This window comes from Rattus norvegicus, chromosome 1, assembly GCF_021556685.1.
Source record: "Rattus norvegicus strain SHRSP/BbbUtx chromosome 1, alternate assembly SHRSP_T2T, whole genome shotgun sequence".
Classification (NCBI taxonomy): domain Eukaryota; kingdom Metazoa; phylum Chordata; class Mammalia; order Rodentia; family Muridae; genus Rattus; species Rattus norvegicus.
In genome coordinates, this window is record NC_141534.1 from 195,153,780 (window position 1) to 195,181,300 (window position 27,521).

The 27,521-nt window shown below is 52.2% G+C and overlaps 2 protein-coding genes across 6 annotated transcripts; one reads left to right on the forward strand and one right to left on the reverse strand.

The window, feature by feature from the left end:
- Positions 1 to 175: 175 nt before the first annotated feature.
- Positions 176 to 15,483, forward strand: Rnf40 (ring finger protein 40). 4 transcript variants are annotated; one of them, XM_087640693.1, is made up of 20 exons: positions 176 to 223; positions 337 to 540; positions 941 to 1,108; positions 1,182 to 1,326; positions 1,884 to 2,090; positions 2,577 to 2,713; positions 2,805 to 2,951; positions 3,036 to 3,110; positions 3,856 to 3,992; positions 4,077 to 4,256; positions 5,826 to 5,961; positions 7,211 to 7,332; positions 7,422 to 7,849; positions 7,933 to 8,050; positions 8,206 to 8,355; positions 8,528 to 8,740; positions 8,818 to 8,943; positions 12,118 to 12,258; positions 12,333 to 12,434; positions 14,336 to 15,483. In XM_087640693.1, exons 9-20 carry the CDS (start codon positions 3,879 to 3,881, stop codon positions 14,510 to 14,512), a joined length of 2,007 nt encoding a protein of 668 aa, XP_087496819.1. In that variant the 5' UTR covers positions 176 to 223; positions 337 to 540; positions 941 to 1,108; positions 1,182 to 1,326; positions 1,884 to 2,090; positions 2,577 to 2,713; positions 2,805 to 2,951; positions 3,036 to 3,110; positions 3,856 to 3,878; the 3' UTR covers positions 14,513 to 15,483.
- On the reverse strand, positions 15,150 to 26,861 carry Zfp629 (zinc finger protein 629). 2 transcript variants are annotated; one of them, XR_015626298.1, is made up of 4 exons: positions 26,701 to 26,861; positions 24,258 to 24,364; positions 19,921 to 24,123; positions 15,150 to 16,330 (listed from the first exon to the last, which is right to left on the reverse strand). XR_015626298.1 is itself a non-coding variant. In NM_001107551.2 (3 exons), the coding sequence occupies exons 2-3, from the start codon at positions 24,328 to 24,330 to the stop codon at positions 21,596 to 21,598; spliced, it is 2,601 nt and encodes an 866-aa protein (NP_001101021.2). In that variant the 5' UTR covers positions 24,331 to 24,364; positions 26,701 to 26,810; the 3' UTR covers positions 18,607 to 21,595. The 2 variants fall into 2 exon arrangements, 1 of the variants encoding a protein (NP_001101021.2); NM_001107551.2 differs by lacking the exon at positions 15,150 to 16,330 and having other exon boundaries at positions 18,607 to 24,123; positions 26,701 to 26,810.
- Between the last annotated feature and the right edge of the window lie 660 nt (positions 26,862 to 27,521).

Sequence of the window (27,521 nt, forward strand, 5' to 3'; positions counted from 1 at the left end):
CTATGGGAACAGCATACTGGCCAATCATTGAGAGAAATACAGTCGATCTCAGGGGGCGTGGGGGTGGGGGACTAAAAGACTCGAGAGGCGGAACTAAGAGCCACCAATAGAAACAGGAAATAAGTTTCGCCACATCCGGAGCCGCTCTGACGCCTGCGCTGTGCGTCTGGCGGCCGGTGACGTCGAGTGAAATCCAAGATGGTGGCGCTTGGCTGACCCTACCGTAAGTGCGGACCCTCGGCTGGCGGGGGCGGGGTCCTGCAGATGTGTCCAGGAGGACGCTCGGGACTACAGAACTCTGGACGCATTCACAGGTCTGCTCTCTGATTTCTGCAGGTGACGGAAGTGCCGCCTCCGCCCGCCTGACAGCCCCGGAGAGCTCTGAGCTGTCCCTCCGCCACCGCCGCTATGTCTGGCCTCAGCAACAAGCGCGCCGCCGGCGACGGGGGCTCAGGACCCCCAGAGAAGAAGCTGAACCGCGAGGAGAAGACTACGACCACTCTAATCGAGCCCATTCGTCTCGGGGGCATTTCTTCCACGGTTGGTGGACTTTTGCGAAAGTCCCATTTGGCCTCCGTCCAAAGCATTCAGAATCTTGTGTGTGCACGTGTGTGTGAGAGTGTGTGTATACACACACAAACGGGTGGTGAGAGTGGGTGTGCCAATGGCGTGAATGTGATCAGAGGACAACTTTATGGAGTCGATTCTTACCTTGTACTCATACACACATGTTCCCAAAGTCGTGTGGTTTGTCAGATACTGCTGAGTTAGGAAAAGATAGGGTCCAAAACAGAATGCGAAGCTCTCATGACTAACATATTTTCTTTGCAAGTGTCTGAGCCTTGCTATTCCTCTTCCATTTCAATCTAGTTTTTGTCCTGTGAGTCAGTGATGGTTCAGGGTCCTGCTTGACACTCTGCCTCCTCTTTCCTACTGGTAGGAGGAGATGGATTCCAAGGTGCTGCAGTTTAAGAATAAGAAGCTGGCGGAGCGGCTGGAGCAGCGGCAAGCCTGTGAGGACGAGCTCCGGGAGAGAATTGAGAAATTGGAGAAGAGGCAGGCCACGGACGATGCCACACTCCTCATCGTCAACCGCTACTGGGCCCAGGTGAATGCCTGAAGAGCACCCTACTGGAAAAAGCCCTGAGGCACACATAACCTCTTGTTCTTATGTCTTTCAGCTGGATGAAACTGTAGAAGCCCTTCTCCAGTGCTACGAGAACCAGAGGGAGCTGTCTTCATCAGGGACAGAGGTGCCTGGGTGCCAAGAGGGCCTAACCCGTGATGTGATCCCTCGAACAGATCCAGGGACATCAGATCTGAGGGGTAGGACCAGGGCTCTGGGGAGCTTATGTTAGAAGAAAGGTCTTTGATGTGGGTCTGTTGAAGTGTCCAGCCCAGCCCACCCACTGTTTAAAAATTGACTTCCTGCCTGGTGGTGCATGCCTTTAATTCCCAGTACTTGGGAGGCAGAGGTTGGTAGCTTCTCGTCTAGAGTTCAAGGCCGGCTATGGCTACATTGCCACGAGACTCTGAATAAAAAACAACTTTTTAAAAAATTTCTTTTTTAATGGTAAGAACAAAGTTTTGGAATAACTGGATTTTCAAAATCCCAGCCCTCTGAAAGGTAGAAGAAGCAGATGGCTTACCGTTTGTTCGTTTGTTTATCTACTTATCACTTATTTTGGTTTTTAGAGACAGGGTTTCTCTGGATAGCCCTACTCTGTAGACCAGGCTGGCCTCAAACTCAAAGAGCACTGGAATTAAAGGCATGGACCACCACCCAGCAGCCATTAAATATCAAGATGCTTATTCTGGAGCTTGATACAGGTTGATAGTTACTGCCACCTTTTATTCCTATGAGGGTTATATGTCCCTTCCAGAACCACTGCCGATGCAGTTCCGAGCCCCTCTCAGTGAGCCAGCCTTGGCTTTTGTGGTGGCACTGGGCGCCAGCAGCTGTGAGGAAGTAGAGCTGCAGCTGCAGGGTCGCATGGAATTCTCCAAGGCTGCTGTGTCTCGGGTGGTAGAGGCCTCGGACCGCCTACAGCGTCAGGTGGAAGAACTCTGTCAGCGAGTATACAGCCGGGGTTAGTTCTTTGGACCCTACCCTCGAGATGTCGTCCCCCCACCCCACCCCCCGATCTCACCAATTACTTGAGGCCAGAGTTCCCAGTGAATGTCAGCCTCGTTCTTGTTGGAACAACTTAGTTTCAGATGGGGACTTCAGCTTTAGCTCCTGAAGTGGACTCTAGGCTGGAGGAGCTGTTGGTGTTGGCAGGGTCACAGCCCTTCAGCGGGAGGGCTTTCTGGAACTTTGCACCAACCTTGGGGTTAGCCATTGTCCCACTACACTGAGAGGCAAGTCCCTAGGCTTTGTGGCAATGGGTTTTTTCTCCCGCCCTTTATTCTCCTCCTTGGTGTCCTCTTTCTTGGCTGAATGGTCCCTCTCTGAGCTAGCTTCATCTGAGTTTGTCATAAACAGTTGGTGAGACAGCAGACCCATCACACTGAGCACAGAAACTCCAGGATCAGTTAATACCTCCGTGGTTATCCAGGGTTTGGCTCTTATCCAGGCTCTGCATTCTCAGGGGACAGTGAGGCGCCCGGGGAGGTGGCACGGGCACGCACCCGGGAACTAGGCAGAGAGAACCGTAGGCTACAGGACTTGGCCACTCAGCTGCAGGAGAAGCACCACCGCATCTCGTTGGAGGTAGGAGTCGGGGGCTTTGGGTGAACTCGGGCAGGGTTTGGATTTGCCATCCAAGGATCTCAGGAAACGAGCCACTTCCCACTGCCCCCAGTACTCTGAGCTCCAAGACAAAGTGACATCGACGGAGACCAAGGTCCTAGAGATGGAGACAACAGTGGAGGACTTACAGTGGGACATCGAGAAGCTGCGCAAGCGAGAACAGAAGCTCAATAAGCACTTGGCAGAGGCCTTGGAGCAGGTACACGGGTGAATGGGGCCAAATTGAGTACTTGGGGCTCCTGGTTTCTGCCCTTCACAGCCACTGTGTCCTTCTTCTCTGCAGCTCAACTCTGGCTACTATGTGTCTGGGAGCTCCACGGGCTTTCAGGGAGGCCAGATTACACTTAGCATGCAGAAGGTAAGCAGCAGCCCTCCTCGGTCCTTCACCCCTTCAGTTCTGCCTCAGGCTTTTCCTACGGGCAAACATCTGTACCAGAGTCGGTTTCCTGGCATTGCCACACGTTTATTTCCATTCGTTTATATACTTGTTCATTAATTGCTGGGGGCTGGGCAGGTTAAAGAGGGCATATGAGAGCCAGAGTTTTAGTGCACTGTCCTGAGAAGCCCACAGCCATGCTTGTGCATGCTGTCCTGTCCTGAGCGTCTCTCAGCTTTAATGCTGTATTTCAATCTGTTTGAAAACCCTTTCTGTTTTGCTTCTTTGTATTGGAGACAAGGTCTTGTGCTGTGGTCAGGCTGGCCTCAGTCTTGTGTAGCTGAGGGTGACTGATCCTGTTAGTCTTGCCTCCCAAATGATGAAATTACAGGCTTTAGACCACCTTATCTAACTTCAAATCAAACCTTGTCTTAATAAACTTCAGCTCTTTTTCTTATGAGGGAGTAATAAAGATTCTGTGCGAGCTAGGCACCGTGTGAGGAACATACACGTAATAAACAGTACATAAATTGGTATGTAGTAGCAAAAAGAAAAAGCACAGGATAGATATTCCTGTGTAGACTGACTTCCTCCCTTTCCCAAGAGCCCTTAGGAAAAGCCTTGGTTTGGAGGTTTATATATAAATGCTCTTCATAGGGAGCTCGGGTGGGATGCATGGTGGACTACTAGGGGAAAATACTGCCCATCCTGGTCTTGCCTACCACAGCCCCTTCCACTCCCTAGTTTGAGATGTTGAATGCAGAGCTGGAAGAAAATCAGGAATTGGCCAATAGCCGAATGGCAGAGCTCGAGAAGCTACAGGCTGAGCTTCAGGGGGCTGTTCGGACCAATGAACGTCTCAAGGTAGGCTGTGGTTGAGACTGGAAGGGCTTGAACTAACCTCAGATCCTGGTGCTAACACAACCCTTCTGGGCATCTTCACCCCAGGTGGCCCTGCGAAGCCTTCCTGAGGAGGTCGTTCGTGAGACGGGGGAGTACCGCATGCTGCAGGCCCAGTTCTCACTGCTCTACAATGAGTCTTTGCAAGTGAAGACCCAGCTAGATGAGGCCCGGGGACTGCTGCTGGCCTCCAAGAACTCCCACTTGAGACACATCGAACATATGGAGGTACGGTCTTGGAACGGGGCTGGGAATGAGAACTGGACCTTCTGAGTTGAGACATTCCCGAGCTTCCAGGGGTCTTGTGTAGCTGCTGAGGGTCCTTGGGCATAGGTCGTTCCTCGCCAGAGGTGAGACTAGTGAATATGTACCTTTCTTTTTCTTCCAGTTTTAATCATTAACTCTGTCTTACGGTATATTTTAAAAGTACCTTTAACTGTCATAAGTGTTTTTATAAGACCTGGGCTAGGAGAACAATGAGTTAAGGTGGACCTTGAACCACTGCTACCAAAGAGTTCCCTATTTCTTTAAGAATCAGACGCAAGTAACACGGAGTGCAGTACAAGCCCATCAAGATGGAGCACGGACGGCTTTAACATCTATACAAAGGACGGTTTTGTCTTCTCTTCTCTGTGCGTCTGGTTCTGGTAGCAAGTAGTATGCATTAGAGCAATGTGTGCTCTGGAGAAACTGTTTTCTGCTTGCGGGTACTGGTCAGACCCCAGACCACACTCAGAGAAAGAGCTTCTTTCAAACACGTTCTGTACCTCTCGCTCTGCAGTCACGGTGCTAAGGATTCAAACCCTTTCTGTAATGGTATTTTACAGTTATCTGTCTCCAGTCAAGGTCTACATTTTCTCTTCAGAGAAGCAGTGAAAGGACACGGGAAGCCTCCAGGGTCCGGTGTCTGCTCCATCTGCTCCAGGCAGCAGAGCAGCAACTCTGCTCAGTGACGGAAATGAATTCCAGTTAATTCCTGTTAGGTCTTAATCATGGCAACATTTACCGAGATTAAGCTGCATCGCCAAATATTTTAGGGCTCGGAAAGGGTTGCATACATGTAATCAGGGTTTATCTTTAAAGAAACCATGATATATATGTGTGTGTGTGTGTGTGTGTGTGTGTGTGTGTGTGTGTGTGTGTGTGACTTCAAGCTGTTATGTGTATGGCTGTTGGCTTGCCTGTTCATCTGTGCAGCTTTATGTGCCTGGTGCCCTCTGAGGCCTGCAAACTGGGATTGCAGATGGTTCTGACCTCCCAGTGACGGCTGGAACCCAGAACACGGCCCTTTGGAAGAGCATCCAGCTATAAGCTGCTGAGCCATCCCTGTATCAGGATGGCAGTACATAGCTGTGGGTGGCCTGGGACTCACTGTACACGCCAGGCTGGCCTTGAGTGCAAGATACCCAGAAGCCATTGCTTCCTGAGTGCTGGGATTGAAGGCAGACAGCACCATGCTTAGTGTGTCTATCTGTCTTAGACTCACTTACCACAGTCCTTTTGTCCCTCCGGAGAGACAGAAGACTGAGTAACCAGTGCTGGCTTGATTTCTTTTTCTTCTTGTTTTTGAGACAGGGTTTCTCTCTGTAGCCCTGGCTGTCCTGGAACTCACTCTGTAGACCAGGCCAGCCTTGAACTCAGAGGTCTCCCTGCCTCCACCTCCCAAGTGCTGGGATCAAAGGCCTGTGCCACCCTCGCTGGCAGCTTTATTTCTTTGTAAGCAAAGATTAGGTCTTCTGATTAGCAGTGAGAAGCAGCGTGTTCACAGGGCTGTGTGTCTTTATGCCTAACCCACAGAGCGATGAGTTGGGGCTGCAGAAGAAGCTGCGCACAGAAGTTATCCAGCTGGAAGACACCCTGGCCCAGGTACGCAAGGAGTACGAGATGCTGCGCATTGAGTTTGAGCAGAACCTTGCGGCCAACGAGCAGGCTGGTACGTAGTGGGACCTGGGTGGAAGTGGGCCTTCGAAGGGCAGGGCCAGCCTGCTCATGGCTGCTCAGCCACAATGAGCTGAGCTCTTCTTTTCTCAGAGCCTCATCCCCCACAGGAGGCAGGTTCACCGCACGTCTCACAGTGAGCCTGTGGGATGAGCAGCTGAGCAGGCATCAGCTGTCTGTGAGCACTCTGGCCTCTGGCTGAGGATTTGTTTGACAGAGATTTATTGCAGACTCCTGTGAGCCACACTCAACTCTCCATTTGGGGGTTTTGCCAATAAACAGAGCAAAGGCTCTGCTATTGCAGAGTGAGTCAGGGGAGGGCAGTACACAAGACAGAAAAAGATTGAGCTGCAGAGATGGCTCAGCGGTTAAGGGCCCTGATTGCTCTGCCACAGGTCCCGAGTTCAATTCCTGTCAGCCACATGTGCTCACAACCATCTGTACTAAGGTCTGATGCCCTCTTCTGGCCTGCAGGTGTATATGCAGATAGGTACTGATATACATAAAATAAATAAATCTTTAAAAAAAAAAGGAAAAGATTTTTATAAAAATGAACCAGGAAGCACGATGGCGCACACCTTCGATCCCTGCACTTGGGAAGCAGAGGCAGAAGGATCTCTGTGAGTGTGAGGCCAGCCTTATCTACACAGTGAGTTCCAGGCTAGCAAAGGTATATGTGCAAAGCACATAAATAAAACTAAATCTTTAAAAAATAAAGTGTAGTCCCCTATCCACCTCCATTCCCACCTCCCCACCGACTAGAGAGGTGGCTCAGTGGTTAAGAACACTGACTACTTTGCTCTTCCAGAGGACCCAGATTTGATTGCCTATACCCATAATTCCCAGTGATCCAATGCCTTTTCTGGCCTTTGAGTATACTCCATTGCACACACATGGTGCACAGAAGTATGTAAGTAAAACACCATACAAATAAACTAAAAAGATGAATGTTTATGTGTGTAAGCATTTTGTTTGCATGCATGTGTGCCTGGTGCTCACAGAGGCCAGAAGTCCTGGCCACAACTCCTGGAACTGAAATTGCAGACAGTTGAAGGTGCCATCGGTGCTGGAAATTGACCAGGAGTGCTCTGCAAGAGCAGACAGTGCTCTTTCTTACCCACTGAGCCATTTCTCCAGCCTCTGTGAGGCCTGCTTCCCTGCTTCTGTATTGGCACTGGCTCAGCCTCTGGAGTTGGAGAGCCGGAAGGAGACAGCTCAACACTTCCTTCCTGACTTTTCCCCAGGGCCTATCAACCGTGAAATGCGCCACCTGATTAGCAGCCTCCAGAACCACAATCACCAGCTAAAAGGAGATGCCCAGCGATATAAGCGGAAACTTCGAGAAGTACAGGCTGAGATTGGTAAAGTGAGTAGAGGAAGTTTCCAGGGGCAAGCCCTAGCTCAACCTTAGTGAGCACTGGCTCATCTCATTCCTGCTCGCTCTGTCTTTAACAGCTCCGGGCACAGGCCAGCGGCTCTTCCCACTGCGGCCCCAACTTGAGCCACCCTGATGACTCTGGCCTCAATGCCCTTGCCCCAGGGAAAGAAGATAGTGGGCCTGGCCCTGGAGGCACCCCTGACAGCAAGAAGGAGTTGGCTTTAGTGGCGGGAGCTACGTCTGTTGCTTCTTCCGTAAAGAAAGAGGAGCTGGTCTCCTCCGAAGATGATGCCCAGGCCCTAGCCCCTGGAACCCAGGGCTTGCCCTCCCGGGGCCGAGAACCTGAGGCCAGACCCAAGCGAGAACTTCGGGAACGGGAAGGGCCTAGCCTGGGACCCCCACCTGCAGCCTCCACTCTGTCCAGGGCTGATCGAGAAAAGGCCAAGGCAGAGGAAGCCAGGAGGAAGGAATCAGAACTGCTCAAAGGTCTCCGAGCAGAGCTCAAGTGAGGCCCTGTTGCTGTCTCATAGCCCTGTCGAGTAGCTTCCTGCTCCTCCTGCTGAGACTCCGTCCTGTACCTCTCCCTAGGAAGGCCCAGGAAAGCCAGAAGGAGATGAAGCTGCTGCTGGACATGTACAAGTCCGCACCCAAGGAGCAGCGGGATAAGGTGCAACTCATGGCAGCTGAACGGAAGGCCAAGGCCGAGGTAAGGGCAGCTGGGGCGTGTAGTCCTGCCCAGGTACTTCAGAGCCTCGGGCCAGCAAGTTTGCTTCTGTTTTTATTCTCTCACTGTATGGAGCAAGCCAGTCGTGGTGTTGCTGTGTGGACCAGTGTTTGAGGGCTTCCTTCCCACGGATGCAGGTGGATGAGCTTCGGAGCCGCATCCGAGACCTGGAAGAGAGAGACCGAAGAGAAAGCAAGAAGATTGCCGATGAGGATGCCCTGCGGCGGATCCGGCAGGCAGAAGAGCAGATTGAACACTTGCAACGCAAATTGGGTGCGACCAAGCAGGTGAATGAAACGCCCTGTGGTCTCCTTGCTTCTGAATGCGGGCATTCCCTTAGCCCTGTTAAGTGCCTTCTGCGTGTGACATTTTGGTCTGGGTGTGCACTGTTCTTGGAGTTCCCAGCAGCCATCTTGTTGATCTGTCATTGTCCCCTTCTATCCTTCTTCCCACTTGCAGGAGGAAGAGGCACTGCTGTCGGAGATGGATGTGACAGGTCAAGCCTTTGAAGACATGCAGGAGCAAAACGGGCGGCTGCTCCAGCAGTTACGGGAAAAGGATGACGCCAACTTTAAGCTCATGTCAGAGAGGATCAAGGCCAACCAGATTCACAAGCTGCTCCGAGAAGAGAAGGACGAGTTGGGCGAGCAGGTTCTTGGCCTTAAGTCCCAGGTATGGCAGCTACGGTGTGATGCTTGTGGATGAGGCTGGAGAGGCTGCACCCTCGTACTGAGGCTTCCCATCCTCAGGTGGATGCCCAGCTGTTGACAGTCCAGAAGCTTGAGGAAAAGGAGCGGGCTCTGCAGGGCAGCCTTGGGGGTGTCGAGAAGGAGTTGACATTGCGCAGCCAGGCCCTGGAGCTTAATAAGAGAAAGGTAAGGCTGGGCTTTTGGACGTGGTAACTTGTGTGATTGGTCATATGTTCCCTCCTGTCACTGCTTGGCAGTGCTACCACAGACGGCCCAGAGTGAAGCTTGGCTCTTCTGGGATAGCGCATCCGTATCATTACCGTATGTTTACTCTGTGTCAAGCCTTGTACTCAGTACTTGGCATGCCTGATCCCACTTGTTTTATTGCTGTGTGCATCCATGTTGTGTGCATGTGTTTATGTGTGTGTGTGCGTGTGCTTTCCCACGAGGATGGGAATGAAGGACAGCGATTGTCATCAGGATGTCTCCTTTACAGTGGCTTCTCTGCCTTAGGGTCTCTGGTTGAACTTGGCGCTTTCCATTTTAGGTAGGTAGGCTAGCTAGTGGATCCCTGGGCTCTGCCCGTCTGCACTGGGCCTCAGACATGCACTGTCAGGCCATGGTGCTTACATGGCTGACAGGATTAGGACTTGGCCTCGGGTCCTCACATTTGCATCACCTGCAGGTGACCCACTGAGTCAACTCAAGAATAATCCTACCAGGGCGTTTTGTGTATGCGGGGGTTGTTTTTGTTCTTATTTATGTGTATGTCAGGTGCCTACAAAGACCAGAAGATAGTGTTACATCTGCTAAAGCTGGAGTTGTAGACGGGTTTAAGCTGCCCTGTCAGTGCTGGGAACCAAATTTGGGTTCTTTGCAAGAGCAGCAAGCACTCTTAATGAGTGAGTGTCCCTCCAGCCCAACAAGAATGATTCGTTAGCTGTTGCACCGTTGAGGAAACTGAAGCTCAGGGGATGTCAGCTGACTTCTCCAGGGAAGAATAAAGCTGCCATTTGGATCCATGTCTTGTTCCAAGTCCTAGGCTGGAGCCACTCACCTAGGCTTGCACGATGGCTCAGCTGGGCAAAGACACTGGCCTCTAAACCTGATGACCCAAGTTCTGTCTCTGGGATCTATTTGGCAGAAGGAGAAAACTAATGCTCACAAGTTACCCTCTGACTTCCGCTGGTGTGGCATGCTATGTGTACCCAGCATATACTCTGAATGAGGTCATTTTAAAAGTCATTGAGTAACTGTCAAATAGAGCTGTGGTCTTTACTATGTAGTTTTCTTTTGTTTGTTTTGTTTTGTTTTTTAATGTGAGTTCTGAGACTCAGGTCCACATGCTTGTAAGGTTATCACTGCCTCAACTGAGCTCTCTCTCTCTTTTTTTTTTCTTTTTTTCGGAGCTGGGGACTGAACCCAGGGCCTTGCGCTTGCTAGGCAAGCGCTCTACCACTGAGCTAAATCCCCAACCCCCTGAGCTCTCTCTTTAGCCCAATAGTTGTTTTCTTTTCTTTTCTTTTCTTTTTTTTTTTTTTTTTTTTTTGGTTCTTTTTTTCGGTGCTGGGGACTGAACCCAGGGCCTTGCGCTTCCTAGGCAAGCGCTCTACCACTGAGCTAAATCCCCAACCCCCCATAGTTGTTTTCTTATGCGCGTGCACAGGTGTGCGTGTGTGCGCTGAAACAGGGTCTCTATTTCACTCTGGCCATCCTAGAGCTCACTGGGTAGAGCAAGCTGGCTTTGTACCACAAGCTTCAAGCTTTCCTGATGCACTCAGAAGCCAAAAAAGGATCAGATCCCCCTTGAACTGGAGTTAGGGATGACTGTGGACTGTCACATGGATGCTAGGAGCTGAAACTAGGTCCTCTGCCAGACCTGCAAGTGTGCTTACCACTGACCACCGAATGATCTCTACCCCATGGGAGCTCTTGGTCCTCTTGCCTCCGGCTCCCGGGTGCTGAGAGTTCCAGTGTTAGTTTAAGCCTAACAAGCATGGCTGAAGATGTAGCTCAGCTAGTAGACTGCTTACATAGCCTGCAGCAAGCTCTGGGTTCAGTCTCTAGCACTGCACAAACGGCATGGCGGTGTAAAATAACTATAAACTTAGTACTTGAGAGGTAATAGGAAGTTCAAGGCCATCCTCAGCTGTAAAGCAGGTCTGAGCCAGTTCATGCTGGAATATGTAGAGGCCTTATCTTATGGGGAAATGGCGAGAGGATTGAGGTGGAAGATTGGCAGTCTGGAGAGAGGGCTCAGGGGCTGGAGCACTGGCTGCTCTTCCAGAGGATCTGGGTTCAATTCCCAGCAACCACATGGTGGCTCACAACTGCCTGTAACTCCAGTTCCAGGGGTCCCAGCACTCTTACACAGACATGAATGCAGACAAAATACCAGTACACATAAAATAAAAAGTAAGTTATTAAAAAGTAATTTAAAAAAAGACATAGCGGATTTACATTGGTTCTATACCTATTGGAGTATTCTGGGGAATATATTCATGTAAACTGTTTTGTGTCCCTGTTACACACGCTGGGCTTTATGCTGACCAACACTGGGTGAGTCCTGCCTCCCCACCAGTAATCCACAAAGAAAATAATGCAGTTGTCTATCGCTTAATCTTTTTTCTTTCTCCTTTCCCTCCCTCCCTCCTCTTCCCTCCCCTCCCCTCCCCTCCTCTCCTCTCCTCTCCTCTCCTCTCCTCTCTGTTTCCTTTCTCTTCTCTTCTCTTTCTCCTCCCCTCCTCTCCCCTCTCCTGCCCTCTCCTCTCTCTCTGTCTTTTGAGACAGTCTCTCTATGTAGTCCTGGCTGTTACAGAGCTCACTCTGTAGACCAGGTTGGCCTTGAAGTAAGATCCTGCCCCTGCCTCCTGAGTGCTGGGATTAAAGACATGCACCATCGCACCAGACTCTGCTGTTTAAAAGACAAATTCTCGCTGTGTTCCAAGTTGGCCTTGAACTCTCAGTGATGCTCCTGCTTCAGCCTCCCAACTGCTAGAATAACAAATACTGACCACTATACCTGGTTCAAACACTGATGAAGGAAACTAAGGCTGTGTGGAAAAAAAGAAATGGCACTCCTTGGAGATGTGACTTTAGAGCCGAGTCCACAGGACAGTGTGCATGTTAGAGGAGTTGATAGCAACAGAGACACCAGCCTGATGGAGGCTCAAAGACCAGAGGGGGCACCGCAGTCAGGAATGAGGAAGCATAGGATAGAGGTGAGGTTGAGGGCCACAGGCAGGGTTAGCTCCAGTACATGCCATTCTGTCATTCAGGATGTTTGACAGAAGCATCAGTGGACTGTGGTTCCCAGGCTTGGGCACAAGGTCCTCTCCTTCCTGTTCCCGCCCACCCCAGGCTGTAGAAGCAGCCCAGTTGGCTGAGGACCTGAAGGTGCAGTTGGAGCACGTGCAGACTCGGCTTCGAGAGATCCAGCCCTGCCTGGCAGAGAGCCGGGCTGCCCGGGAGAAAGAGAGCTTCAACCTCAAGAGAGCTCAGGTGTGTAATGGGGAGGGCTGATGTGTTACCAGTGTGAGACCTGCAGGTCCTTAGCCTGCCTTCTGTTGTTCTAGGAGGACATTTCCCGGCTGCGGCGCAAACTAGAGAAACAGCGGAAAGTAGAAGTTTATGCAGATGCGGATGAGATCCTGCAGGAGGAGATCAAGGAGTACAAGGTGGGATATGACTGGCTGGGGACAGTGGGGTGGTAGTCTCTGTGGCTGGAAATGAAGTAGGGCAGCAGAAAATGCCACTTGTGGAGTCAGACAAGTGCTAAGCATTTGTCGTATGTAAGCCATGTGCAGAGGGATTACACCTGGACCCTGGGACTTTTTAAAGTAATTCTGCCATCTCAGTGATGAGTCAAGGGAACCCAGGGGCCGTCTCCAGAGTCCTGGGGATGGGATGGAGAATTGTGTAGCAACAGGCTTCCTGAAAGGAATTGTCACCAAAGACAGACCCAAAGCTCGAAGAATGGAGGTGAGAGCTTTTGGAACAGGAAAGGCCCCAGGTAGAGCCATTGTGGTTATAGGAGAGAGACAGTTGAGCAGCAGAAGACTCTGAAGGATGTGGGCAGGTTTGGTAGCCTGTGGGCACACAGTAGAGAAGCTGTCATTAGGGAGGTAGAGGAGCGTGTAACGTTTGGGAGTAAACCTGGGTGAGGCCTTATACAAGCTACACACACACTTTACCACCAAGCTGCATCCCCAGCCCCATCAAGGGTCTTTAATCAAGATGGTGGCCAAATGTGGGGCCAGAAGTGGCTGCAGAAGGGGTGGTGTTAGAGCATTGCAGTCGCTGAGTCAGAAACTAATATATAGCTAACCCTATACCCAGAGATGAGAGAGCAGCTAAGGTGACACTAAGGTGGGACTGCGGAGCTCAGGGATGGGCCACACGAGGATAGAATAGGCAGGACAGCAGTGATGTCCAGGGCGGAGATGGAGGAGCTGGGCAGACGTCACTTTGCAGAGCATTAGCTGTGGGTGTTTCTGAGAGTGATGGGAGCCTCTGGGACCCCTTGGGAAGCTGGAAAAGCACTTGAAGCCAAGGTCAACTGCAACAGAATTGGAAGCCACACTGGGCTGTGGTTGCCGTTGAGGGCTTTTGCCATCAGAAGGAACAGGGGACGTTTTTCTCACCTCGGGAATCTCAATCTTTAAGTGACAGGCATTGAGTGAAGCCTGAGGAGTAAGCAAAAGTGCTGATGGGAGGAGTGGGTAAGGAAGGGAGCCAGCCAATCCCTGCCAGATGCTGCTGAGACTCTGTGAACTTGGGGGGAACAAGGGTCTCTGTAGTGGAGAGGGTGGCAGAGTCAGTGATGAGCTATTCCCCCATTGGGCCTTCTCGGGGAAGGCAACAGTGTGGATGGCACTGTCCTGAGAGATTGGGAAACAGTAATCTGGAGGAGTTGAGATGGCTGACTGAGACTCCAGATGGGCCAGACACTTGCCATGCAGTGCTCACCCAAGGTAGTGACTAGAGCCGAATCTGAGGCCTCCTGGTGGCACTGGGGAAAGTGCACAGCAGGGCCTGGGTTCCAGGGGTAGGTCTGACCAAGTCTGCAGAGAGCATGGTTCTCATGCTCTACCCTGTTCAGGAGTGACTGAGCAGGTACAGCAGAAAAGAAGTGACCAGTGGGGATTTCGCCCAAAAAAGCTGATAAGGCAAGAGATGGAGTTCAGGCTGGACCCCTGTCCTTAGGAGAACCTAGACTCTGCTACTTTTCTAGTTTGGGTTTTTTTGTTTTGTTTTGTTTTGTTTTTTGTTTTGTTTTTTTGTTTTGTTTTGTTTTTTGTTTGTTGGTTGGTTGGTTTTGTCTTGTTTTTGAAGATGGTTGTACTGTGTGACCTTGGCTGACCATGGTCACAGTCTTCTGAGTGCTGGGGGCTACAGGCCTAAGTGACTTGGGCTAGTTTGGAATTTTGAAAACTTGGCTCTGAGCCTGGCTCCTGCTCTGCTGGTTCCCACTTCAGAAGTTACGGTCACATTAGAAGCCTCAACCACTTGGTGGGCTTAGACTGGAGTCTGGGGCCTGTCAGAGTTGCTCCAAACTTAATGTGTGTGTTTGGTCTAGGCCCGGCTGACCTGCCCCTGCTGTAACACCCGCAAGAAGGACGCTGTGCTTACCAAGTGCTTCCACGTCTTCTGCTTTGAATGTGTGCGGGGCCGCTATGAGGCCCGCCAGAGGAAGTGTCCCAAGTGCAACGCTGCCTTTGGTGCCCACGACTTCCACCGTGTGTACATCAGCTGAACCTGAAACTCAGGGGACTTTGAAACATCCATATACCCTAGGGGCTGTGCCCCCAGCTCCCCACTCCCCCGGGGGCAATGGCCCCAACCTCCCTTCCAGACTCCATGAGCCCAGCCCCTCTATGCCGAGATGGTTTGGGGCCACTGGTGCATGCAGGAGAGGTGGGACTAACCGAGCTGAGTGCCATCTCCTGAATGTCACATCTGCAGCCTCTGGGACTCCCGGGTTCACAACATCCCACTGTAACCTCGGGAGCTGGCCAGACCTGTTTCTACTGAGAAGGCAGATACATCCTTGCCCCTAAAGGGGATCCCTCCACCAGGAGAGGGCTCACCACAAGCCTGCACAAGCTCAGTAGTGACCAGGGACCACTTGCGTGGCATTGGGTCCTGACCCAGGGAGCCTTTCTTCACCTCCTCAGCCCTCGGCCTGGCAGGGATTTAGCCTTCCAGTGGAGTTTGCTGTACCCTTGTGTAGCTTTTGTGTTAAGAAGGTGCACTCCTGGGTGTCTGCCCTCTTCAGGGACACTCTGCAGTTACGGACACTGCCTGCTCATAGTCTGATTCAGGGTCATCAATTTTTTTTTTTTTTTTTTTTTAGCCAGACACTTTCCAATCTCCTGCTTTTCTCCTAAGCCCACTTTACCCTTCCTCACACATCCTGATGGTCCCTTGAGTACCTGGCCCTAGCCCTGCTTTCTTTCATCCTGGTGGTCTTAATTGTGGAGGTGCAACTTACCAGGAGGGAAGAGACAATCTAGCACTTCCAGTCATTCCAGGTAGAAGAGCTTGGCCTGTCCTCCAGCTAGCCTGCACTGGTACTCCTGAACACTAGAGACAGGACCTAGTGGAGCTGGGAGATGGCGCTGCAGATAGCTACAGGATCTTTTGGACTCACAGCCTCTGCTCTAGAGGCGTCGTGTATGGGCTGCTAATTGTTATGAATAAATACCCAACCCTAGGCTGAGAGAAGCCGGTCCTCTTGGTCTAAACCGAAGTCTAACTGCTACACCTGGCAAGCACGTCCCTGTGTTGGTTGGGAGCTGGACACATTTGAGAGCCCATTCCAGCCCACAGGATAACTACTTGGGTTAGCAGTAGCAAGCAAATCTTCAAGGACACCCCCACCCCCACCTCCTTCACAATGGAAAAGCTTTTGAATATGGGTTGTCTATGCCCTTTCCCTGGCATTGGCCATATGGATAGCAACCTTTGTGGGTTGCATTCTGGGATATGTAGTCCTTTACCTTCCGGGACCAAGTTTCTCTGTTGGCCACATTTCAGTATTACTTGCAGGCTTTACCCACCCCTACTCTGGGAACACACAGACCACGACAACTCAGCAGGGTGGCTTTTCATTGTGCCTGCTTAGGCTATTAGCTGGACCCTTGGAAACCGTTTGCTCAAACGTGGAGTGTTGTCTCTAGGTTCAGAGCGCTGTCGACTCTTCCGGTGGCGCTTTTACAGTAGTCACGCTGGGATTAGCTCCATGACCAGAACTAAGCGAGGGTGAGGTGGGCGTAGGAGCAGCAGTCATAGCCATGGTTGTAGCCTCAGGCTTAGCAACAGCCATACCTTCTCTAGGCTCTTCAACCTTTTCCGAAGTCTTTCCTTCGTGAGGACTCCGGGCCCTTTCGGCTATCTGACTGCGCCTGGTTTCAGTGGGGTCGCAGTGGCCGAACCAAGTTGGACTGGAGACAGATATGCGGGCTACGGTGACCTCCGGCGTGCAGCTGGCAGCGATGGGAACGCTCGCGGAACCACGAGTAGCAGCAGGAGATGACATTGGGCCACCATGAAGGCCACCCCGGCTGGAGTGCTGGGGTGGGAAAGGTGGGGGAAACGCAGGATATTGCATCATAGAGACCAAACCTAGAGCTAGAAGAACTGAGCTAGTAGTCTTAAGGGGCCTGAGCCCTGGGGTATCACCTCTCTCTCCCAGCATGATCTAAGTAATGGACACCATTCCCTCAGAGGGGAGTCCTCAAATAGATGGGTTAGGGGTACTCAAAGTTTCATGTGGGGTGGTAACTTCCAACATAAAGCCTTTTCCTCATGTCAAGCTCAAGTTGAATGGGCATCCCTGTGCCTGGAACAGTATTGCCATCTTGGCAGGGCCATGAAAACAAACCATCAGTCTGTCAAACTGGTGTAGATCGGTCTTAAAAGACTCAAGCTTTTTTCTCTCAAGTCAGAGATCCTGAGTCAGAACCTCCCCTGGCCAGCTCCAAGCAAGTGGCTTCGGTATTGGATATGATCCTATTTCAGCCGGAGCTAAGGCAACTGCCTCTGAGAGCAGTTGATGGGGACTATTCTCAGAACTTACCCAAGCCTTTGGTGCTATACTCCTGGTCTTTTCATCGTGCTCACTGCCTTCTGATCTCTTCCTTCAACCCTAACCAGACTTCCCTTTGCACTTTGCCTTTCTCTGAGGTGTCTATCAAGAGCCAACAGCATAGGTTGGCTGTACCTACAGTTCCTTCCCAAGCTCCAGGCCTGAAACCCACTGTTTAAGGAGTATGAGGGATGCTCCCTTCCCCTCTCACTAAGGAGTATGAGGGATGCTCGCTCTCCCCCGACTCCTCACAGCACTAACCCTCCTCAGGCTTTGGCCTCTGCTCTGTAGCTGCATCTCCATCCATTGGTTCTCAACCTTTCTAATGCTAAGACACTTTAATGCAATTCCTCCTGCTGTGGTGACCCCAACCATAAAATTACTTTGTTGCTACTTCATAACTGTAATTTTGTTACTGTTATGTATCTATTTTCCCATGATCTTAGGCAGTCCCTGTGAAATTTGAGCCCCAGACTGCTCTGCGTCAATCCCTAACTGTTTGAACCTCTATCCCCACCCCACTCCTGACTTCCATCTAGAGGATCCCTCCTTCTTGAGGCCCAATGCCCTGTAGTTAGTTCCAACTGTCATCCAACCTACTTTAACAGTCATGGCCTCTGGCCTTTAAATCAGGTATTGCTCTGGTCCCCCTCTCATTGGAGTTCCTTAGTGTTCTCAGGACTCGGGACCCAGGAACATGAAATGGCAATTACCCCTCCCCACCACACCCACCCATATTCCTGGAACAGAAAGGGAAAGAATGACAGCTTATTCTGGGATTTGGGATAGAGGTACAATAAAGTCCAAGGGAGGACAGGAGGAATGGCTGGTGAACATGGCCTTAAGAGCCCTGACTGCTCTTCCAAAGGACATGGGTCCAATTCCCAGCACACAATGGCAACTAACAACCATTTGTAATTCTAGTTCTAGGGGATCTGACGCCCTCTTCAGGCCTCTGCAGGTGCTGCCTGTGCACGATGCCCAAGCACATGCAAATAGAACACACGTGCACACTATTTATGCATCCACCTTTCTGCCTTCACCAGAGTCCTTAAGAGACAGGCTGTGGCTAGTGTTGATCAAGGCAGCCACTCGATGGCCATGACCAGACTCAGAAGACAGACAGTGCTGAAGCCAGCCGGGCGTGAGGGCTTCCTTTTAGTAGTCCCAACCACAAGAAGAAAAGGCATGGCCGGTGTGAGGTGGCCCAAAGATCTCCAGGTCACTCTAACTTTTCGCCATGACTTACTTGTGGGTCTTAGGTAAATGGCTGCACTTTGTAGAGCCCCAGCCTGCCCCATGGCAAGAACCTTTGGGCTATCCTGGGGATGGGACAACAAGCCAGGGTACCACTCAAAGAGGACAGGTTGCAGGAGAGGCTGAGCTAGACCCAGGATCCATGAGAACTCAGAGAGGTAGCTGCCAGCTCTGAGGATGAGGACCTGGGAGCTCTCCCTGTGTTACAGGGGAGGTTGTGGGTGTTGTAGCCAGAGAAGCTGCCAAAGAGGTTGCAAAGCTGGGCCCAAGTTAACCAGGACTAGAGCCCCGAGGCAGCCATGCAGTTTACCAGACCTCTCTCACAGGGACTGAATGTTAAAGTTCTATAAACCTGTCAACCTTCTACAAGCAAACACTGGACAGGAAGCATAAGGCCCCTGGGGAAAGGCAAATGGGACAATACTGAGCTTTTGGGGTCCCATGGGCCCTAGTTCTGGAAGTGAACAACTTTGCTGTTGGCTGAACAAGGAGATAAAAAGTAATAACACCTAGGAAATCGTATTCCCTTTATTCTCCAACTATTCAACATGACCACAGGTGACACAACACTGTTACTGACACACAACACTCAAAATGGGACTTCCCTTCACTCCATGGGGACAAGTGAGGTGAGCGTGGCTTCCTTTGTGGGGGCTAAGACTTCTGGGAGCCACCCACTTCAGACTAGGGTGGGGTAGTCAGGATGGTTTCAAATCCTCACCCCGATTCACGATTCACACCCAGTACTTTACGAGTTACTGTCTGCATTCAACATCAGTTCTAAGTCTCACCTTAAGTGCAGATCAGCTCCACCCCTCTCCTATGTTTGCACTCCTTTGCCTACGGGTGCTGGGCTCTTCCCCAAGGGCACTTCTGAGGGCTCTAGGTCTGGTACAAAGTTGACTCCATTGTGCCTTCCAGACTTAATTCTGGTGGACCTTTTCCTGAGCCAGTTAGGTCGTCCTGTGGTGTAGCTGGAACTGAGAGGGTTGACCAAGAGAACAGGTCTCCCCACAAGGTTTCTGCTCTGCCCCCCTTTCTACAAGGAAGCCCAGGAACCTATCTACATGGTCCATTCAGTACTGGAGTCGAGCATAGCCCCACTGTCTCCAGAACAGGTGAGCATCCTATTACATAAGCTACATCTTAGTCTTCCATAGTCTACAGTCAGCCATGACTACACTGACCACCTGCCCTCCAGCACTCTTCCGATGACAGAGGTTCAGATCTGTGTCTGAGGGAATCTGTTCCTAGTTTTACAAAGGATTTCTCTCTAGTTTCTGCTACCGTCTTAGAAGGGAACAAATCAGCTTATACTTAGGGGAGTATCTACTCCATATCATAGGGATATCCCCTTTATCAACATTTCTGTCAGTAGACAAACAGGCTCCTCCCAGTCTCCTTGGTGCTCCCCTGCCTGGCACTTAGGACTCTAGCAAGGCTGTCTCTGTAATTGTCTAAGACCTGCCTTTTCTCTCTCCCCAGTATTTTTTTTTCTCCCAGTATTCTACATTTTGGTCCTTTAAATTTTGCGGGTCATCCCTTTGGGGACAGGATAGCTGAAGGGTGATGGGTCTCTGCCTTTTGAACTTTTAGGTAAGAGAATTAGAGGTCTGCTCCCCAGCTTTGTAGGAATCCAGGTCAAGTCTGGGCACAGGATTCCTAAAGGGCCATATGTATCACTTGGAGTCTCCATCTTGCTTCTTTGGACGGTGAGTTGCTAATGCCAGCACCAGGCTGAGGACATTCCCTTTGCCACCCAAGTACCACGGAAAGTCCTCCCCATCTCTAAGGGTCTTTGTTACTTTGTTTCTCACCCCAGTTCTTCAACACTTGATACAGCCAGACTCTCTGCTCCATCACACAGCTCCAGTCACATGAGCAGGTTTGGCTGCATTAATGAAGCGTCCATCCTGTAGTGTCTGAGGAGGAGATGGGCCTGCTAGGAGAGTGTTTCTTATATTTCCCTTCACAAGTTTCTGGCTAAGGAGAGAGAGGCCAAAGGGTGGAATCGGTCCCTTTCTGGAGCCAAAAATCAAATTTGGCCACCACACTTCAGGGACATCCAAGTACTGGGGATGAAGGTGTCAAGTATCCATTGCCTCTCCAGGAACCCGGGTCCAGTCTCTGCTGTGTCAGGACGTCTACCACGTGCAGCCTGGCTTGTCCTGCCGGCAGCCTTACACCAAGTTCCCACCAAAGGCTGAGGTTTAAGTCAAGTGCTGGTAAATCAAAGCTGTCTCTACTGTTGTCTTGCCGTCCCTCATCACCCACAAGTGGCTCTCATGGACTTGTAGGCATCTAGGGAGGACAAGCACATACAAGCCTTGAATTTCTGAAGGAATTTATTCTTTGGAAGTTGACTAGCAGCGAGTGGCTCTCTCCACTGAGGACAGAATCTGAGGGAACGGGTTGCCACTGCAGTAAGACTTGTGGCAGTTAGCTTCCAGGTAAAACCTGTGAGACCTGAGAATGTGGCAGAGGCCCCTTGCAACCCCAGAGGCCTCTCAGAGTAGACATTTCCAGCTGGGCTGGAGAAAGGCTGGTCCTGCCTGTCTGAGGATACGAACAGCACGACCTGGGATGTGCTTGCACTTGGAGTTTAACAAGCTCCCGGGAACGAGGAGAAACTGACACTGGCTTCCATCTGCGGCCTCTCCACCCTGGTTTGCTTCCCTTCAAACAAATGGAACTTCCCTAATGTCTGAGGTGGTTTCTCTGCATGTACTCAGTATCCTTACACTTGAGGGTTTGAAACACCCCAAACTCCAGCCTTTAAAATGGCTTGTCATTTCTGTTTCTTTCCCACTTGGGGAATCTTACTGATAAGGGACCCCCAGTCTTCCTTCCCCTAGTACATACAATTTACCTAAGATTGGCCTTATACCCCCACCAAAAACCCCCAGTGCGACAAGACACCTTTTTTCATCGTCTCATCTTTGAGTTTGGAAGCGCCTGGTCTTTCCTCCCCATTTTTCTTCTTATTCTAGTTCTTCAGCTTTCCTCTACTGTATGGCTTCCCTCTGAGCACTTTTCCTGTCACAGGAGGGAATACTGACTGGGAAGACTGTTTCCTCTGTCATCTGAGGGTCACCTCACAAGTCAGTGCCCAGCTGTAGAGCTGTATTCCCCATTCCTCCCCCACCCACGGATTCTGATAAGGGTTTGATACAGTTTTATGGGGTTGTCTAGAGACGTTAGAACCTCTTTCTACATTTAATAGGGCTTTTACCCACTATGGTTTATAAGATTTCTCTGCTACAGACTTAAAGGGCTTTTTTCCTACATATATAGGGCTTATAACCCAGCAGTTTTTCTCTACGGCTTGTAAGTGGTTCTCACCCACAATCTCTTAGGCTTCTCCTCACGGATGCAAACTCACTATTTCTTCCCAGGGTTCTTGACCCTCTACTTCTCTATGATCTGGTGGGGCTGGCCTCCTTTTCCCCATAATTTATCAGGAGAGAGTGGTCCCTGGTCGCCAGACCTACTTCACAGGGAGACACCGGGGTGACAGCTCCTATGGAGAAGGAGTGTTGCAACTTCCGTGAAGCCATCTCCACACTCAGGGCACAGATAGGGCTTTTTCTCCAAAACAGTTTTGGGACTTTCCTCTTCCCTGTGGCTGCTGCTCTTTGGGGGGGTAGAGGCTTCTCCCTCAACTTCCTGGTTTGTAGACAGGGAGGCTGACTCTGAAGGGGGATCCTCAGGAGTGGGGGCCCTTTCGTGAGTGTGGGTTTCCTGGTGTCGTGTAAGAGCTAGTCGATCAAGGAAGGAGGCCCCACAGTCAGAGCAGCTGTAGGGTCTGGCTCCCAGGGGACTCCTGAGATGCTCTAACAGGACTGAAGAGCTCTTCCCCAGCTCAGAGCTCTTCTGGGATTTCCCACCCGCATGGACTTTCTGGTGCTGCAGCAGCTCAGAGCTGAGGCCAAAGCTTTTTTTGCATTCTGGGCATTTAAAGGGCTTTGCGTTTAGGAAGGGGCTGGGTCCTGCGGCTTCCCCACGGCCGATCCTACACTCGGGAAAGAGAAAGGGCTTTTCATTCCCATGGGTGAGCTGATGTTGCAGGAGCACAGCCCTGTCAAGGAAGCTTTCTCCACAGTGGGAACAAACATAGCACTTAGAAGAGGGTTGACCTAGCCTTTGGCCCAAGCCCTCCTGACCCTCAGGCACCTTCGAGGGCTGTCCTGGGGGGTCAGCTCTGCTCTCCGAAGCACCTGGGAGTGAATTGCCTCCAAAGGGGAGCCTGGAGGGGCGGAACTGTTGAGGCTTGGGGGCTGGGTGTGCTATGAGGCCGTCTGCATTTTTGTAGGGGTTTTCTCCAACATGAATCCTCTGGTGCTGCATGAAGATGCCTTCATCATTGAAGCCCTTTCCACAGACCAGACACTTGTGGGGTTTGGCTCCCGGTGGTGGAGTCATCAGGGCAGGATCTCCAAGCCCTAGCAAGCCGTCACCCTGAGCTCTCCGGGCAGGTGTCTTGCCTCTCTCATGAATCACGCGGTGCTGCTCCAGCTCTTGAGCCTCCAGGAAGGCCTTGCCGCAGTCGGAGCACACGAAGAGGTTCTCGTCCATGTGTGTGCGGACGTGCGTGATGAGGTTGGAGCTCTGGCTGAAGCTCTTGCCGCACTCTGGACACTTGTAGGGCTTCTCACCCGTGTGCGTGCGGCGGTGCTGGATGAGGTGAGAGCTGCGGATGAAGCTCTTGCCACAGTCAGAGCACTTATAGGGCTTCTCACCGGTGTGGATACGTTGGTGGCGGATCAGGGTGGAGCTCATGATGAAGCTTTTGCCGCAGTCAGCACAGATGTATGGCCTCTCCCCACGGTGGATGCGCTGGTGGTTGATGAGGTTAGAGCTGACACTGAAGCTCTTGCCGCACTCGGGGCACTTATAGGGCCTCTCACCTGTGTGCGTGCGCTGATGACGCAGCAGTGTGGCACTCAGTGTGAAGGTCTTGCCACAGACCGGGCACTTGAAGGGGTCCTCGCGTAAGTGTGTCCGCTGGTGCTTGATGAGCGTAGAGCTGTGGCCAAAACTCTTGCCACACTCCAGACACTCATAGGGCTTCTCCCCAGTGTGCGTACGCTGGTGCTGCGTCAGCTCTGAGCTCTGGATGAAGCTCTTGCCACACTCAGTGCAGCGATAGGGCTTCTCTCCCGCGTGGATCTTCTGGTGTTTGAGCAGGTTGTGATTCTGGCCAAAGCGCTTTCCACACTCCGGGCATTTGTAGGGCTTTTCACCCGTGTGCGTGGCCTGGTGCTGGATGAGGTCCGAGCTGCGGTAGAAAGCACGGCGGCACTCGCCACACTTGTAGGGCTTCTCGCCAGTGTGGGACCGCTGGTGCTTGATGAGGTTGGTGCTTTGTGTGAAGGCTTTCTCGCACTCAGTGCACTTGTAGGGCTTCTCACCCGTGTGTGTGCGCTGGTGCTGTACTAGATTAGAGCTCCAGCTGAAGCACTTGCCACAGTCAGGGCACTTGTAGGGCTTCTCACCCGTGTGTGTGCGCTGGTGCTGTACCAGGTGTGAGCTCTGCGTGAAGCTCTTGCCGCACTCTGAGCACGTGTTGGGCCGCTCACCCGTGTGGATTCGCTGGTGCCGCAGCAGTTTGGACCACTGGCTAAAGCTCTTGCCACACTCGTTGCAGATGTATGGCTTCTCAGCCCCAGATGGGCGTCCCTGCACCAGCTCTCGCAGGCTGGGTTCACTGGCAGTGACTGCTGGTGTGCTGTTCCAGGTGGTGAAGGTCCCCCACTGCCAACTGGTCTCCTTGGTCCACTCTGATGGGGAAGGGACTACCTCAGGGGCTGATGGGTCCATAGGGGTCTGGTGATCTAAGGAGCTGGAAGAACCCAGTGGGGTTGGGGAGTCCTGAGGGGCTGAGGCATCCTGGGAGGGGCTCTCCAGGGGCATCTCTGATGGGTCCTTGGATTCTGGACTCTGAGCTGGATCTCCCAAGATGATCTCCTCCCCAGAACTTTCCTGCTGAGGGCTCTCCTCTTCGTTCCCACTTTCAGCACCTACAGACAGAAAGGGAATCTCCAGCCCCAATCTCCTTTCAGAACATAGGGTCTGGTCTCTCTTCCCTCCCCTGTGACTGCCCAGTGTTTGGGTCCCTCCCTGAGCCGAAGCCACAGTCCCCTCTACCCCTCACCTCTGTGAACATTGTTCCGGCTCTCTTCAGGACCCTGCAGATCTGGGCCCCACAGCACGGTCTCAGGCTCCATCCCAGAGCTCCGGACTCTGAAGGTTCCAGGGTCTCTGGTGGGGAGAGATGGGTATACAATGCCACTTGGTTTTGTGCTTTTACTTCCACTTGTGTGACTCTCGGGGACCTGCCACTCACCTCTCTGGCATCATTTCTCTCTGAGCCCCTTGACCCCAAAGGCCTGCTTCCAAATACTGCAAATCTTAAAATCTTAAAGATTGCAATGAAGCAACTCAGTGCATGTAGAGTCAATTAAAACACATCAGTCATAACCCTGAGTACCTACACTGCAGGCTGGAGCACTATCCAACATTCAGAGGGGAGGCAGGCTTTCACCCCACACATCTGATGCCCAGAGGCTTGGAAAGGTGCTATTTTGCAAATCAGAGGAAGCTCATTAAGACTCCAATTTTCTTCCTTTATGGGACTGCTAATTGAGAGCAATAAACTTTTCCCTTATGAGCCCCAGAGAGAACTGAGACTGACGATTTTTAAAGGGTTAAAAAAAAAAAAGTTTCCCCGAAGGGACAGCTCCTCAAAAAGACTGGAGGCACTTTGCCATTATCCAAGCAGAGAAAGAGGCTTGCCTATGGGTGGGAAGGGGAGTCTGAAGTCAGGGACTCCACCAGGAGACCAAGGCAAAGGAGAAGGAATGGATAAGGGAGGCCTGACTTGGTGGCATACTTGGGAGATACAAACCAGAGAATCAGAAGTTCAAGGTTAGTCCCAGCTACATGAGACCTTGTCTCAAACAAAATGAAGGAGAAAGGAGGGGAGGGACGCAAGAGTGTGGGAACACAGGGTGACTACCAGGTGTCTTCTTTTTTCCACTGCCTTGGGAGACTCGGGAGTCAGTTGTCCATTTTACAGATTAGTAAGTGGACACTGGGGGAGATATCTCCAAGGCCCCAAAGTGGGAAGTAACAGAGTTAAGACCACAAATTCAGTGCTCTGTGTTTGGCTTGCCCTGTGGCATGGAGTGACCTTGAGAGTCACATGAGACTCATACTTGTGGGCTCGTGGCAGGAGAGTAGTAGGAAAGTTCAGACAGCCTGAGAATGAGCTGGGGATGTTCAGGGAAGCCCGATTCCCTCCATTGTAAAAGTCTAAAAGTCGGACCCGGTGAGGAAGTCTGAGAAGCTATGCCTCTGAGCTCTGGGTACCCATGTCCCCAAGGCCATCCAGACCCCCTGGGACGCATCCTTCCACCTTAGTCTTTCTGTTAATGGGCCATCACACGCCTAGGACAGGTACCCAGTAAAAACTTCGCTGGATGACAAAATAACCTAGACACCCCTTGCTCCCGGAACGCCTATCTGGTTCAATGTCTTTTAAGATCAGTTTGCAAATCAATGTCAGAAAAGGAACTCAGAGTGAGCCCCCAGGGAAAGGAATCATATCTGTCACTCAAAATCCCCGGGGTGATTCCCAGGAGAGGGAACAGGTCCACAGGAGCAAACTGCAGGAGGGCACTCACATCTAACTAACGGAATCCCTAGAATAGTCTGCCCTTGGGGTGACAGTGTGCATAGTACTTTGTGCACAAGGACGAAAGAGAGGGCAAAGCTCACCAGGAGGCAGCTGGGGTGTGAAGCAGGTAGAGCTGCTGACCACCGCTAATGCAGCAGACACATAAGTTAGAGTAAAGAAAGAAAATAAATTTCACCTTCACAGCCATCCCCATCTCTTAAGTGTTTTTAGGGGAGATGGGAGCCACTGGAGGGGAGAAAGATACCCTGCTGAGCTGATGGGAGACAGGTAGGAGCTTAGATACTGGGACTGAGAAACTTAAGGGCCTACCGTAGAAGGGAAAGAGTTAATAACAAGGCCACATGCAAGTAGCAAAGACTGGGAGGTGACTACTACTGGGAACCAGCCCAGGCCCAAGAGCGCCAGCCTCTCGCCCCGGACGACCCCCAGAAGACCGAGGCGGGAAGGGCGACCCGAGGCGGCTGCCTTCCGCGGAGGTGCGCGCGGCCCAGGGTGACCCTGACCAGGAGGCAGCGAGACCGCCCTCGACGCCGCCCCCCGCACCGGAGCGGACCAGGGCTAGAGCGCCTCCGGGCGGGAGCACCCACCCTGTTCCCGGCTCCCAAAGCTCAGCCGGACCGCCGGCGTTCCCTCCCCACAGCGGACGCCCAGGCTGCCCCGCACCCGGAGAGCGGCGGCCGCCTCGCCGCCCCCGGCCAGACTCACTCTCTGGGCGCGCGCGTCTCCCCTCCCCCACGGCGGCCCTCGCGCGGTTCCCACAATCCCCCGGCCGCCGCCCCCCGCCGCCCCGGGCCCGGTCTGCGCCCCTCGCCCGTCGCCGCCTCCTTGGCCCTATTGTTCCCCGGCGGCTGTCCCGGGCCTCCAGGCCACCCCGGGAACCCAGGCGGCCCCAACTCACGGCTGTGGGGTCTGGGAAAAGCCGAAAGGCAGAGGCCAGCCCCAGGGGACTTAACCCCTTAAGTGCCCTGCCTCGGGGGACGGACTGGATGCCGGGAACTCTAGGGTCCTCCTCAAGGGGTGATTCCAGGCTGAGGACCCGGGGACCAGTTCAGGGTGACTGGGACGGAGCAGGAAGTGACCCCAGCTTCCCGGGCCCCTCTAGCCTGGAGTCAGAACATCAGCTCTATGGGATTTAACCCTTTGCCTCCCACAGCCTGGGAAAAAAAATGGGGGGTGGGTATGGAAGGAAGGTGGCGGCTGATGACGCCCCTCTCCCTGTGTCTAGTGGTATCACGGAAGATCAGCTTTTGGGGGAGCTCAGAGGCCGGCGAAGATCTCCGGATTTCTGGCCATACTCTTTCTCCAAAGGCTCTGCCAGCCGACTAGTTAAGCTGATCTCAGATTCGGCCGCCGCGGGTCCCCTGAGACCCGCCTTTGTTTGGACTCACCCTGGATTGGGGCTGGTTTGCCTGGGTTGGTGACCAGGAGGTGGAAGCAAAGGTTGGGTGGGCCGACCTAGCGGTAAGAGCAGATGCTGATACGCCAGACAAGGCTACCTTGGGCTACCTACGTGACCCTCTTACCTACCTCTCATCCCCACCTGCCTGGTCTCCTTGCAGGAAGAAACTGATGTCCTGGGTGGCAGCAGAAAAGCCAATGTAGGGTTCCTGGCCAAGGCAACATTATTCCCATCATCTCGGGGTAAGGTACACAATTCACTGCAGGGCGATCTTTCCAAAAACTTAGGGAGCCAGAAGTAGTGTCGAATTGCTGCAATTC